Source organism: Tamandua tetradactyla, chromosome 2, assembly GCF_023851605.1.
Source record: "Tamandua tetradactyla isolate mTamTet1 chromosome 2, mTamTet1.pri, whole genome shotgun sequence".
Taxonomy (NCBI): domain Eukaryota; kingdom Metazoa; phylum Chordata; class Mammalia; order Pilosa; family Myrmecophagidae; genus Tamandua; species Tamandua tetradactyla.
The window spans coordinates 62,090,084-62,105,211 of record NC_135328.1 but is presented as its reverse complement, the minus strand read 5'-3'; the positions used below and the strand labels follow the sequence as shown (position 1 = coordinate 62,105,211).

Below are 15,128 nucleotides of genomic sequence, written 5' to 3'. Positions count from 1 at the left end.
AGAGAGTCACAGAACCACAACGTAAGGTTGAGAGAACCACAGTCCACCAGCCAGCGACCTTTGAAGATAAAGAAGGAAAACTCCTCCCAGGGAGTTTCATAAAGCAAGAGGCCTGGAGAGAAAGCTAGCAGATGCCACCATGTTCACTATGTGCCTTTCCAGCAGAGAGAGAAACGCTGAATGTCATCAGCCTTCTTGAACCAAAGTATCTTTCCCTGGATGCCTTAGAATTGGATATTTTTATAGTCTTTTGGACAATTTCACAACCTTAGAACTATAAACTAGTAACTTATTAAATTCTGCTTTTTAAAAGTCACTCCATTTCTGGTATATTGCATTCCGGCAGCTAGCAAATTAGTACAGGTACCCATCAAAAGTAAACCTTACTAACAACAACAACAACAAAAATGCAAATCTTACTAACAAATGAATCCGAGAAATTAATCAATATAATGTAAATCATACTAAAAGTGTGAGAAGAACCTTTGAAAACTGCAGTTTGAAAGAACCAAAAGGAAGACATCAATCACTAAAAAAAAGCAAATGAAGTCGCAAAGACTCAGCAGGACTTTATAGAGAAGGGAAATGAAGAAGTGTACTGAGAAATTTCTACAGATATGACACAGTGATAACTGATTTAAAACCTGGAGGAAGGGCGGGCCATGGTGGCTCAGTGGCAGAGTTCTCTCCTGCCATGCCGGAGACCCATGTTTGATTTCCAGTGCCTGCCCATGCAAAAGAAAAAGAAAACCTGGAGCAATTAAGTAAACTTAAACAATTTCCCCACGTTCAGATGATTTCTTTAAGCACAGTTTACCCCTTTTGTTATTTAGAACCAGTGTTCCTTAAACTTTTCGAGAAGAGAGCAAATTTATTCTTGGGGAATCAGGGCTACAACTGTAGCTGGCCACTTTAAGCAGTTTTATATTTATCTTAAATAATCCTACAAGTTTTACATTCTACTCTACAAAATATTTTAGTTTATATAAATCTCATGTAGTTTACTATCCTAAAAACTAAGGAAAATTGCACTATATGAATGAATACGAGGTTAACTAGAACTCATGGGGTTCCGCCTACCCCAAAGGAAGATCTTCCATTTTGAGAAGCATGGTTGAATACCTGAAAGTATGAGGGAAAAACGATCTTTCAAATTAATACCAGCTGATATTTGAATGAGCTGCTAACATACTGTATCATCTCCTCTCCAAACTTACCTAGCACAGAAGGACCTGCAAGATCCACCGGTTTACCTAACAGGGTAATTCACTGTGTTAATAAATAAACCCTTTGAAAGGCCAGTTCCCATGCACTCTCCTATCAAATTGTCTCCATGCCAGTGAGACACATAGATTTCCAAGGGGTCAAATAATTTTGATACCCTCTCCTGATATAAAGTTCCTGGCCCTGGGTTCTTCTCTTAATATTCTGTCATTTTCACTTTCCAATAGCCAAAATGAAGTCCCCAACTAGTATTTTGGACCTAAAGATAATGTTCTAGCTTATGATATCCTCACATCAGACACAAATCCAGGGTAGTTTTATTACATATGCCCTTTCACAAAAGTTGTATCACTATAAAAATCATACTTAGTTCATTGCATGGAAAATAGTACAGTACAGTTATCAGAAAAATAAAAGGAAACAATGAACCACTAAGAAAAAGTCAAGTTTATATCTTAGTAAAGAAAAGATATTATCCTACCAAATTCAGGAAGACATAAATACACTGGAGAAGATATATCCATTTTAAAAGAAAATTTGAGCAAACCACAAAATAATATATTCCAAGAGAGAAACTACTTTCTCCATTAAGTTCAAAAATGTTTTCATTTTTAAGGTGTAATTTATATTAAGGCTTTCATTATTCTAGAATACTGCATTTTATTTCAAACCATAATCAAAGGTTTTTAGAGTTACTGTGAATGTTAGGATATAAACAAATGTTCTTCAATAATTCATTTCTGTACATACTGTAAGAACGTTACTATTACCCCAAAAGCGCTTGTTACTATTACCCCAAAAGCGCTTTCCTTTTCTGTAATCCATATACAATGAAATCTAATTAGCCTAAGATCTAAATCAACAGTGTTATAGGAAGAAACAAAAGGATACTGATTGGGTGGGGAGGAGGGGATCAGTTTACAAAACTGAAAAGAGCAACCATTAAATAAATTAAATATAATCTCTGCCACAAACACTAACAAATCAAAAACATAATAGCTATTTTTAATTCTTCAGTAAATATAAACCAATTTGGAAATGACTAAAGTTGTCAGCTGACTGGGGAAGTAAAATAAACTATTAGATGGAAAAGGGGAAAAAGAGAAAAAGATCCAAAAAAGGAAAATCTAGAAAGAGACCCAAGGACCATAAAGACTTTAACAGAGGTAAAAAAAACAACAACAACAACAAAAAAAACCCAGTTATGATTTGACTAACAAGCAAAAGTGGCAAAAAAGATTACCTTTGCCCAGGCATGACATGATCCTCTGGTGGAACAGATGAGGCTGTAAAAACCTTTGTTTCAGAAAGCTGTATGGAAAGGATGAAAAAATATTTCAATCTTATTCTTTACAATCTAAACTAAAATATATTATTACATGACTGATGATTTTTAATCACCAGTTCTCTCTCACTGTACCTTACCCACAAGGTAGTCTAAAGGGAAGGAAATACACAAAACTACAAGTAATGTTCTTAAAGGTGACAGTGATTTTAAATTGGTAAGTGTACAACAAGGAATTCACATCAGGAAAATGTTTAGAATGATGAAGGACAATAGTAAAGAGTCAAACCAGGGTTTAGTCCTGCTACTCTGTGTTTGCCAGAAAACAAAACGAGAATACCAGTAAAACCACCACCAGTGTTACCATAAATGCCAAAAGGGAGTCAGGAAGTTTGAAAAGGCAAATTAACTCACTATTTTCTCCAAAGAAAGCTGGCTTTGGTATGTTATTGACTAGTAATTTACATTACATGTGTAATAAGTCATGGCTTTCTTTGCTTTAAAAAATAAAAAACAATTTTATGGAGTTACAAAAGACATAATAGATTATAAATATTTAAATTGAATGAGTTTTAGAATATGCACACCATCGTGAAATTATCCACACAATCAAGAGAAAAGTATCCATCACCCCCAATTCCCTCCTGTCCCTGTGCAAATCTTTCCTTCCACTACTCATCCACTTCCCCAGGAAACCACTAATGAGTTTTCTGTTATTAGATCAGGTTGTAATTTCCAGAATTCTACATGGAATCATAAAATATAAACTCTTTTTTTGGTCTGGGCTTCACTCAGTATAATTATTTTCATATTCATGTGTGTCATTTTAACTTACAATAAAATTTTTTTGAAACTTTAATATTAATGAAAGATAGCTCTTACTATGTTTCAAAGTGAAGCATGGGCTTTTAAAGGCTCAGAAATGAGAAAATGTGAGAAAACTATTGCAAATGCTATTCAAAAGTTGCTATTATACTTAATAGCCCTAAAAATGTCTCAAGATTTTGAAACACTATATAAAACCAGACTGCCAGAGACAAATATATTCAAGCAAAGAATATAGGCAAATATATTCAAGCAAAGAAAAGGCAGAGAGTAGGTGTGGTCCTTTACTTTAAAAACAAAAAATATTTAACTAACTTGATTGAACAAGAAGTACCTAGATGGCACCCTGTTTCAAGATAGTTATTTTTTAATAGGTCCCAAGGAATCTCTCCACCTTAAAGAAAATCACCAATTCAACAGCTAAGACAAAGTATTAACAGACTAACTGTAAGAAAAGCAACGACAGAGTAAATCTACAGCCTTATAAATATTAAATTCAAAGTATATGATAACCATTTTAAAGAAAGCCATATTTAACCCTGGTAGGATATAGAAAATTGGAATGATTTCTTTACAAAAAAAGGGGGGTGGGGGAGGCGGGTGTTAGTGGCTATTATTCTCAGATCTAGAAGAAATTTAGGTTTACATTTCAGATTATTTCCCCTGCCAAACAGGACTCTTTTGTACCATCCTAGGAAAAAAATGTAACTTAAAAAATTTATCTCTAAATTATCTCTAAAAGATAATTCCACAGACTCCTTAGGTGCTTACTTTATTCAGTAATTATAAATTACAGTGTGATACACTATATATATATATGTCCTATCCAGCAAAACATTTATGTCTCTGAATATGTTCATGTGATACTTTTTAGTATACTTTCATCATAATACCTTATGTGGGCACAGAATTCACCATGTGAATTAGGTAGGACAGCTATTATGATAGTCATTATACAAAGGAAAATAGGAAGCTCAGAAAGAAAAGATGCCTGTGAGTGGTCAAGAGGTCAACAGAGCTAGAATTTGAATCCAGGCCTTCTACCTTCTGATCCCGTTACCGCTGCTGACAATGACAGGTAAAGAGATGTAAAGGTGCTAGAACTTTTTTACTCCAAACAAATTCTTAGCAGGAATTCTAGCAATTTGGCTCTGTTTGAAATAAGGTTAAGGCAGCATGAAAATATACCCTAAATCTAACATCCTAATCAAATGAGCATATCTACTCTCACCCTTCCTAATATGCCAGATAAGATATTGTTTAAAAAAAAAAGTAACATTGATATAAAGTATTCTTGAAATATTTTTGAGTTAAGTCTGTTAAAATTACTTAACTTATGCAAGGTAAAAATGATTCTATGCTACAGTGTTAAAACACCATTTGGAAGCCAAGTACTACATGAGGAATTAAGGAATTCCTTTTTCAAAAACAAAGAATCCAAGACACAAAGAACAGTGTTCTGTGTTTAAGGTCCTTGAACAGGTCAGGTAGAAATCATACTTTTCCATTCCAAGCAGCTCCTATCAGCATAAACAGAAACATACATGGGAGAGAAAGAAATAGTAAATCTCAAATTCTGGTACACTTTAAGTGATTGTGAAGATGAAGACTTCTAACCCCTTTATTCATTCCCCCCCAGTTTCTGCTCAAATATCCCCTCATGCTCATACTTCTGTTTTGTACTCTGAGAATTATGCAGAAAAACAGTACAAAATATAGGAACAGGCTAGTTCAGTTACTTTTTTTTTTTCATTATTTAAGTAGAAATATTTTTTCTCAAATAATATCTTATTCTGAATCCTGAATTTATAAAATGACACTATAAATAACCTAGCGGAATACACTCAAAAATGTCTGTGGAATGAGTGATATGAGAAGAATAGCTCTTTTACTTGAATGAACAAACGTAAAAAGAACAGCTCATTTAATTGAAAGGGGCAGGGGTTGGGCCTGGAACTAGAAGGACCTATTCAGGTTAATTTCAAAACTGTGATCCAAGTTATGGACTCTCCTCTTAAATAAAATGTTCTGAAGAGTAAGGATACTAGGACAAAGTCACAGGATCATTTGACTATCAGGTCAAGCATAACAAAGATAAACTAATGACTTAAGTTTTATTTAAAGCCAGGTCTCTTTTTTTTTAAGGCAGACGCTTTAAATCCAAGTACTGAAAAGCCTCAAAACACCAACTTCCCCCTGGGAACATCTGCTAAAAAAGACAAATCTCTAAATACACAGGATTAACCCACAGGAAAGAGAAAAGAGCAGCCATAACATGTCTTAGGCTTTCTTCAAAGCACACACGCCTCATCTGACACTGAAAAAAAGATGGGTATGATCTGATGCTAAATACTTACATCTTCTGTCCAGTCTTCTGTTGTCCAGTCTTCCACAGAGTTCTTCCAGGTGCCTGTTGGGAAGTGAAAAATGATAAAAATTTATACCACACAGATAAATACAAGGTTTATTCCAAATGATTCTCTATTGTGTACTATACAAGTAAAAGAAATTTCACATACTTCATTAGCAATTTAGTTTATAATCCATGAAATCTGAGGTTCTTAATCTATTAATAATAAAATCAGTCATATTCAAATGCAACTTGGCTAGAGACTATTCACATAAACTCAAAGCAAAGCCTCAAAACTCCAGGCAAAGTTCTCTTACTGCAAGACACTCTGTAGATCATCTCCAAGCAATTCTACAATGAGAAAATGTGACCAGAGCACAAGTATACAAATTTAACAGTGGGATAATTCCTTATGATATATATGGTTTAAAGCAGAACAAAATTCAATATATAATTCAAAACCAGACCAAATTCAATTCAAGGAGGTCTGTCTTTGATCCTGTTTCAGGTGGATTACTGAATTACCAAAAGTACAGAAGCAACTTTTTTTAAAAAAAAATATTAGCTCCACTATCGTTTCCTAACAGATATCCAGCAAAGCTGAACATTAGTCCTCCCGCACAGCCAATGTGGTTCTTCAAGCAGTTCTTATAAAATAATTATCCTTAAAATGTTTATGCACTTATAAAAATAAGCACTTGTGTTCAAAAATCCTGATTTAGCACTGAGGAATCCTGTTTAAGTACAGGTCCATTATTTTAAAACATGCACCCAAACATAACAAGACAAAATGGTTTAAAAGGAAATATACTAAGATATTAACCTAACTACCTTGAGAAGTAGGGTTGTGAATGTTCTTTGGTTTCCTCAAAGGGAAAAAAAGGAGTTAAGCAACTCAACTGCAAAATTCACTTCTTTTCTGAGGTTGGGGGAATGCATTCCTGATAAAACAAAAGGCAGGTAACCAGGTCTGAACTGCATGAAAAAATGTTAATAGCATAATAACCAACCTCTTCAGAACTAAACTGATGGTGGAACCATCTTTATCTATATAATGCTTTACCAGGATGTGCCTAACTGAGGATTGGTGCATAATTCCGTATAAAATGTCAAGAAAGCTATGTTTCCATGCGGTTACGAAATGGGATTTGTTTCAAAATCAAACACTCTCCCTGCTGTGTGAGAAATTCATGTGCCTCATTTAGAGAGAGAACTCATATTCCTCTGATCTCTAGAAGAACAGAACAAGCAACTCCCAGGCATAACTATATGCAGACTTAACATCTCTCATGCACAAACACGCTTCACAAGAGCAAAACTCAAGATCAAGGCCCTGATCGTGGGATTGAGAAAGCCTTCTTGATCTCCAAGATGGGGAGGAGAGAGATGAAACAAAATAAAGTTTCAGTGGCTAAGGATTGGCTTTGTTCTTACTTCTAATTGAAGCCTGATCTCTTGCTCAGTTTCTTTAACAGTTGTTGCATGTAGCAATCCTGACCTTCAGAGGTGGAGAACTCCAACTCCAAGTCCAAGGTATCACAGAGGTAGCCAAAGTTCCAGGGAGATACCAGGCTATACATAGATAGCTCAGCATCTCAAACTCCAGAAACAAATTTACAGTTCTGGCCTAAATGTGACCACTATAAGAGCCCACAATCCAGGCCCCAATTTTCTTATATTTTCTAAGAGACCATGATATTTGTCCTTTCATTTCAGGCTTATTTTGTACCACATAACATCCCCAAGGTTTATTCACCTCGTCATATGCCCCACAACCTGGCTCCTTTCTACAGCTGCCCAATATTCCATTATATGTATACACCACTGTTTGCCATTCTATTTTTCAATGTATCTATCCTTCAGCCATCTCCATCCATTGGGCCTCATGTATAACATCCAGTCTCACATTTTCCTCAGTTGTACTATCATTAACATTCTCAATTTTAGACAATTTTCATTGCCCCAATGAGAAAAATAACTGATAAACACCCTCATCAAGTAGAAAATTCCAACTTCCCCTTAACTCTTATACTTTCCCCCGTTATCTACCCCTGGTATTGCTACAGTATTGTTGATGTCTTCCTGTTAAATGATGACCATGGCATGCAATAGTTTCCCCCCGTGCCCCTCTATTACATACTCTGTGTACACGATTCATACCTTCAAAGTACTTCATGTAAGAACTTATTTATATGTGTGGTGTTAATCGGTGGGCACACAGCTCTATACAATCCCTTTCAATCATGTTCATCTTCTATGGCAATATTACTTTCAACCTACTAATGAACTACCTAATCTTCTGTCCATTCCCTTACATTTAACTGCAACATCATTAACTCACTGTTCACCTATCTCAAGCGCTCCTATATTCTGTATTATAAGCCTTTGAGTTTACCTTTACCATGATCATAATAACAAAATCATACAGCATCTATCGTTTTGTGTCTACCTTATTTCACTCAGCATTATGTTCTCAAGATTCATCCATGTTGTTATATGCTTCAGGACTTCATTTCATCTTACTGCTGCATAGTAGTTCACTGTATGTATATACTGCGTTTTGTTTATCCACTCTTCTGATGATGGGCACTTGGATTGTTTCCATTTTTTGGCAACTGTAAATAATGCTACCATGAACAATGGTGTTCACATCTCTGCTTTCAATTCTTCTGAGTATGCAGCTAGTAGCATGGGCACCAGAGTGTGGGACGTGGGGGCTAAAGGCACAATGTGGCTTGCTTCCTTGTCTCTGCCTCCCTGTCCATGTACTCCTGAGGGCTCCAGGCATCCCTATAGAAAGGGGAGCATTAGGCTGTGCACTAGCTGAATGGATTCTATGAGCAGAAAAAGCAAGCTTACTGGCCTCCGGGTTCCCCAAGGGAGCTCTGGGTTGTGAAGCTGAGGTGGCGATATCCCAAACTAGTTGTGGGGGTTGGCACTTTGTTGGGTGCAGCCTCTTGTACCAAGTGGACTCCTGACAGAGCCCACTCACCCCTTTCTCTACGTCTCGATTTCTCAGCTTTTTCATTCAGGACTTCCATATACAGTGTAGAAGCCCTCTCAGGTTATTTGAATCCTGAAACTATTGTTCCAGCTGTTTTTCTTTCACTACTCGAGTTGTTTCTTGGAACAGAGGTGAACTCAACCTATTTTCAATATTGTTCTATGTATTATTTTTCTAGGTAGATATATTATCTGTCTTACATGTAACTAGATTTACTTTAGAGGATTTGAGGTTTTATGTGGCTAATATCAATTTTTTTTTTTCCATTTTCTGCTTGTTGATGGACTACAAAAATAAAACTGTTTAGGTCAAGACCAAGCTTGAGTTATTCACACACAAATCAGCTTCATCTCTCATCAGCTGTGTCTACTTTTAGAATTCACTTTCTCACCAGCTGGATGTAGATCAAGGTACTTAGCTCATAGAGTTTTCAGGAGGACTAGATGAGCTCATGCATGTGACTCTCTTCTCAGGATGACTGACAGATAGGTAAGTTCTCAATAAATCATAGCATTCTTGTGAAGAAAAAAATACATTTGTTTATTTAACCTGTATGCAGAACCTTATTAATTCTAGAAATGTTTCTACAGATTCTTTAATATCACTTAAAGAATGATCATTTAATATTCTTTAATATCATTTCCAAAAATGCATTGCTTATTTCTCTTTTCCAACACTACAGCTTTTCTTTTTCTTTTCTTATTGCATTGCTTGGAACCTCTAGTAGAGTGGTGAATAAAAGAGTGAGAGTACCATCTTTAACTTGTTCCAGAAACTTTCACCACATCACCATTAACTGAATACTTGTAGTATAAGTTTTGTGGATATCCTTTATCTGATTAAGGAAATTCCCTTCTATTCCTTATTTGCCAGTTTGGTGGTGGTGTTTTTTTTTTTTTTTTTTGTTGTTGTTCAGTTTTGGTTTGTTTTGATTTTATCATGAATGAGTATGGAATTTTGTTACATGTTATTCCTTACTGAAATTATCATATATTTTTTTCTACTTCCAAAGCATAGTGTTTAATGGGAAGCAAGGGGGAAGCAGATTACCGAACAGAATTAGTGCATAATTAAATGTATGGTTTAAAACATGGAATGGGGGAAGGTTTCCAGATACAAAAAGGACCTGTAAGAACATACACCAACCTGGTGACAATGGTTATCTGGGATGATTCAAGTTATGATTATGTAGCTTCCATCTAGAGCAGTTTTCTTTTCTTTTTTTTTTTTCTATAACACTGTCTGGTTAAGTAGTCCCATGCCTCTAGTCTATAGAATGTTTCACTTCTGGGTTGTATAACTTGTGAGTTATGACTGATTCTTCTATCCCCTATGTCTTCTATACTTTGTCTCTGGTCCTTAACGTTCTTTCAGTTGGCTCTTGCCAACCTGAGATCTGATCATTCCCATTGCATTAAAGGATCCAAGTCCAGTGGCATCACTTCTCATAGTAATATCTGACCTACAGAGAAGAGTAACCACAGAGCTCTTCAGGGATAATGGAGCTAATCTCACAAATTTATTCCTCACGGTCATGACGAAAGTTTTGTCCTTTGGACGTTCTTAGAGTGGGTGAGCTGATCTTACAAGATAAGTCCATTTAACATTCCAATCTCTCTAAGTCTTTAGATCCCCTCATCTACCTTATAACAAACAGTTCTGGTATTTCCACTTCATTTAATGTAGGCCACATCTTTGGTCCATGGTTTAGCCAATCAACTGAACAAACTATCAGAGCCCTTTCCAACTCCTTAGGAACTACAACAATGAATCTAAAAACTTTGCTTATGGACCCGTATAATAAATTCATCCTGATCCAACTTTATGTTCCTTCCACCATTATCACTTAATAGTCATTTCCACACTTATACCCCTGATTTAGGTCTATATAAACGGGGAAAAAATTATGAATTTCTTCTGAAGTGTAAGGCACTCTTCATGGGTCAGAGATACCTTGTCCTCCACCTTTTGGAGGCTTTTGGGATTTCTAGGTACAACCATGGGGACTGGCAAATCTGAATTTTCCTCGGGCAGACCACATGCTGGGAACTCCAAAGAATGTTTTGATGAATTCCCCAGGAGAAGCTTGCTGGCTGAGACAGGGGTAGAAACTCTTTCTCACTGCTGAAATATTCCATTCTCCCTCTATCATATGATATTAAACTTGATTGTTATACGAGTGAAACTCATTGATTTTTTTAAATGAGATATAATATACATAACATAAAGCCCACCCTTTAAGTGTAAAACTTAGTGATTTTTTTTTTAGCATTTTCACAAAGTTCAGCAAAAATCATGACCATTTAATTTCAGAATATTTGCATCACTTAAAAAAAAATTGAACCCGTTAGCAGTCACTCGCCATTCCTCCCATGTAGCCCCTTGCAACCACTAACCTTTCTGTCTAGAGTTGCCGATTCTGAAAATTTCATATGAATGGCATTGTATGTTATGCAGCCTTTTGTGACTAAATTCTTTCACCTAGTATAATGCTTTCAAGATTCAAGGGTCATCCATGTTGTAGCATGTATAAATAATTCATTCCTTTTTATGGCCGAATAATATGGATATACTATTTGTTAATTCATTCATCAGGTGATAGACAAATAGGTTATCTCCACTTCTTGACTATTTTGAATAATGCTATGAGAATTCATGTATAATATTCTGCATGAGCAAATATATTTCCAATGAATCTGGGTATATATCTAAGAGTTGACCGACTACTAAATGCTAAACAAATATGAATACCAACTATAAATACAATATGGTCATGTTTCTGTCTTACTAACATGTTTCCTAATATTTTGATGAAGAACTTTTATTCTATGTTTAAGCATGAAGTTGGACTGTAATTTCAAATTTGATGGCATAAAATTTATTGACATATCTCATGATCTTTTAACATTTATGCACTCTATATCAATATTTCCTACTTCATTTTTTCCACTGATTATTTATGCATCCTCTTTTTTCCTTATCAATTTATTACTCTTTTGAAATAGCCACATAACTTTTGTTGATCCTCTCCAAAGGAATTTTGTTTTCTAGTTCATTAACTGATGCTTCTGGGTTGGTGGCACTGTCTTATTTTTTTTTTTAAGAGGGTAGATGTTACATGGATATAGGTTTGCTTTATGATAATTTATTGGGTGGTACTTTTATGTTTGGGGTTAAGTGATAAGTTATAGTTTTATAAACATAATTTCACTATATAATGTATACTATCATAAATAAATCATCTGAAGGGCTCCCTGTAAGTAAACCCTACATTTAATATATTTTTACCTACGAAGTTTAATCCAAAAGCAGCAGGACTTAGAAAAACTTGCAGAAGTAATGTTGCGCCAAACCTATCTATCACTTTGTCCTTATGTGGCCAAATTTTAGCATCCATCATTAGGGATACTACGTACTATCAGAACCACGTCTTCTAAAAAATACTGTATCTCCCAGACACACTGAGATTTGAGTCTCGGTTTGTACAGATTTATGCCCAAATGTCTTCTACAGACTGTTTTCTTGAAGTACAGAAGATAAAATCAAATACCTCAATGCCAACGAGATTAATAAGTGAGAGATTCTGGAATTAAGAATCAGCTGTCTCACATAATGGTCAGTGAAATAAGTCAGACATTAAAGGATAGAAAGTGTATGACTCTACTTTTATGACCATGGTAAAGGTAAAATCAGAGGCTGGGCAGGCCACGGTGACTCAGCAGGCAAGAATGCTTGTCTGCCAGGCCAGAGGACCCAGGTTCGATTCCCAGTGCCTGCCCATGTTAAAAAAAAAATCAGAGGCTGATAATACAGAATATAAGGGACTGAATGGTTAGCTAATGAGAATGAACTCAAATGTAAGGAGAGAGAAGTGAAGGCAGTTCTGTAGTGTGTCTATAAGTAATATTACCAAATTGAAGGTGAACATAATTGAAAGGGGTTGTATAGGCCTATGTGTCCCCCCGATTAACACTACAAATATAAATAAGTTCTTGTATGAACTACTTCAAAGTTATGATTCATGTACAAAGAATGTTTAAGTTCAGGATACAGGGGGAAAACTGCTATTGCATGCTATGAACTATATTTAATAGGAAAATAGCAGTACAATAGCAACAGCAGGGGAAAATAATGAGGGGAGGCACAAGAGTTAAGGGAAGGTTTAGATTTCCTATTTGGTGAGGGTGTGTTTATTGGTTATCTTTCTCTTGGGAACAATGAAATTATCTAAAATTGAGAGTGTTGATGGACTATAGACTTTGGGCATTATACATGATGCCTAATGAATGTAGCTGGCTGAAGGGTGCACTGACTGAGAAGTAGAATGGCAAATGATGCTGTATACATATGATTGAATATTGCGCTGCTACAAAAAGGAACAAAGTTGTGACGCAGGCAATATTCTGAATGAAACTGTGGGACACTGGGCAAGGCAAAATAAGCCAGAAATAAAAGAGCAATTGTTTTATGGCAGTCACTCTTATGCAAGCTTCAGTTAGACATTGTTACCTATTATAACTTGCCAAACCCCAACTAAAACCATTCCAGCCAATCTTGAAGGAATACCTAGGGCAATATATAAGATTCTACAAAGGTTCCGTGAACTAGGATAACTTTACAGAAACCTACAACCTCCAGATGGATTCCTGGATCAGATAAGTTCTGAAACCTAGAGGGGCCAGCCTCTCCAGAACATCAGTTACCATCATCCTATCCATACAACTGGCAGCCCCTTTCAACATGAAAAAATTAGAATGGCCATAGCCCAGATACCCCTAAAGAGTAGGATAGAAAGATCAAAGGTGATGGTGTTATACATACAGAGAAGGTAGGGTTTAACAAATGAATATGATTGCTGAATTATTACCTTGATATTTATTCCTTCCAGCCTCCAATGTTCTGGAGCAGCTAGAAGGAAAAATTCGAGATGATGGTATGATAGCCCATGACAAACTCTGCAACCTGTCCTGTAACTACTTGTTGAAGAGTGCTTTGAAAACTATTGCTTTGTTCTTTCTTTGTTTTGTATATATATTATATTATACAATTTAAGAAATTAAAAAAAAAAAAGAATCAACTATCTCATAGCTGGGACAGCAGCCCATGTTTCAATCTTCTTCACCTGTGCTCATGCTGATATCACCATTGAGTGAGAACATAAAACTGATTAGAGCTCAAACATTTAAAAAGTATCTCTGACAAGAATAGATCGCTTACCATTTTGCTTGTCTCCACCATTCTGAGCAACCTCCCAAACTACTGATTTTGTCCCACAGCCATCTGTGGATACAGGATCTGAATAGTCTTCAGGATTAAATGTCCTAGGTATAAAATAAATAAAAGAATAAAAGCAAATGTACCAAGAACCAAACTTCTCTTAAAAGCCCAGTTCCTTCACCATAAAGGGCTTTACCACCTATGCTATGTCTGAAAGCCCAGAAAAGTCATGCCATTTAATCCTGATTCAATCTTGTAGGATGGAAATCTTTGTTAGACTGTTTCCATGGAGACTGACCCACTCAATTGTGGGTGTGACCTTCTGATTAGACTACATCTATGGAGACGTAGTGTGTGGGTCATTGCAGTTCAAGGTGGGCCTTGATTAGTTTAGTGGTGGCCTTTAAAAGGGGAGACATTTTGGAAAAAACAGTTGCTTCACAGCTGAGATGCAGACATCTGAGGACGCTTGGAGTTCCAATAGAGAGAGCAGAGCCTAGACACAAACGTCTGGAGATGCCGAGCCCGGCAGACATCACCATTACCTTCCTATGAGATGCTAAACAAGCCAGAACCCAGAGTTGTGTCCCAGAGGAGGTAAGTGAAGGCCCACAGACATTTTTATGACCTTAGAACTATAAACTTGTAACTTAATAAATTATCTCTTTAACAGCCATTTCATTTCTGGTATATTGCATTCCAGCAACATTTAAAAAAAACCACCACCCTCAGTCCCTATAGCTAATTCATACAGCCACCTATCTAGGGGCATTCCATATACTCCTGGAGGGAAGAGGGATCTTATTTCTCTGAAACGCTATCCTTCTGCATCATCAAGACCTAAAATCTTCCTAGGCAGAATGAGGAGTCTAATGTAAAATCCGCCACCTGGAAACTTCAACTAGGCTTAAAATAGGCAAGTCTTTTCTTCCCAAATCAGAATTTGGGAAGTATGGCTTTGAATCTTTTACACCAAAATTATATGTTCCTTTTCATGTAGAAATGCTGGGTATAGATAAGAAAAAGTTTCTTTCAGTACCTCTCCACTTACTCGTCATTAAAATCTTAAACAGAATGCCCATAAGGAATCATGACTGAAAAGTCTAACAAGGGCCAAAATAAATACTACCTTTAAAATATTCACAAAAGAATATTTTGGAAAGCAAACACAAAATTTACAAAATATTTTACAGCTGAATGGGCTGGACTTATATATCTAGGTA

At 36.0% G+C, this 15,128-nt stretch overlaps 1 protein-coding gene across 7 annotated transcripts in view; it reads right to left on the bottom strand.

Annotated features, from left to right (window-relative positions):
- UBAP2 (ubiquitin associated protein 2) overlaps positions 1–15,128 on the bottom strand; it is a 169,616-nt gene that overhangs the window by 44,868 nt on the left and 109,620 nt on the right. For all 7 annotated transcript variants that reach the window (XM_077147906.1, XM_077147907.1, XM_077147909.1 and 4 more), the window contains 3 exons: positions 13,906–14,009; positions 5,692–5,744; positions 2,468–2,535 (listed from right to left, as the gene is read on the bottom strand). In XM_077147906.1, coding sequence (XP_077004021.1) covers positions 2,468–2,535; positions 5,692–5,744; positions 13,906–14,009 — 225 coding nt within the window. The remainder of the gene's footprint in view (positions 1–2,467; positions 2,536–5,691; positions 5,745–13,905; positions 14,010–15,128) is intronic.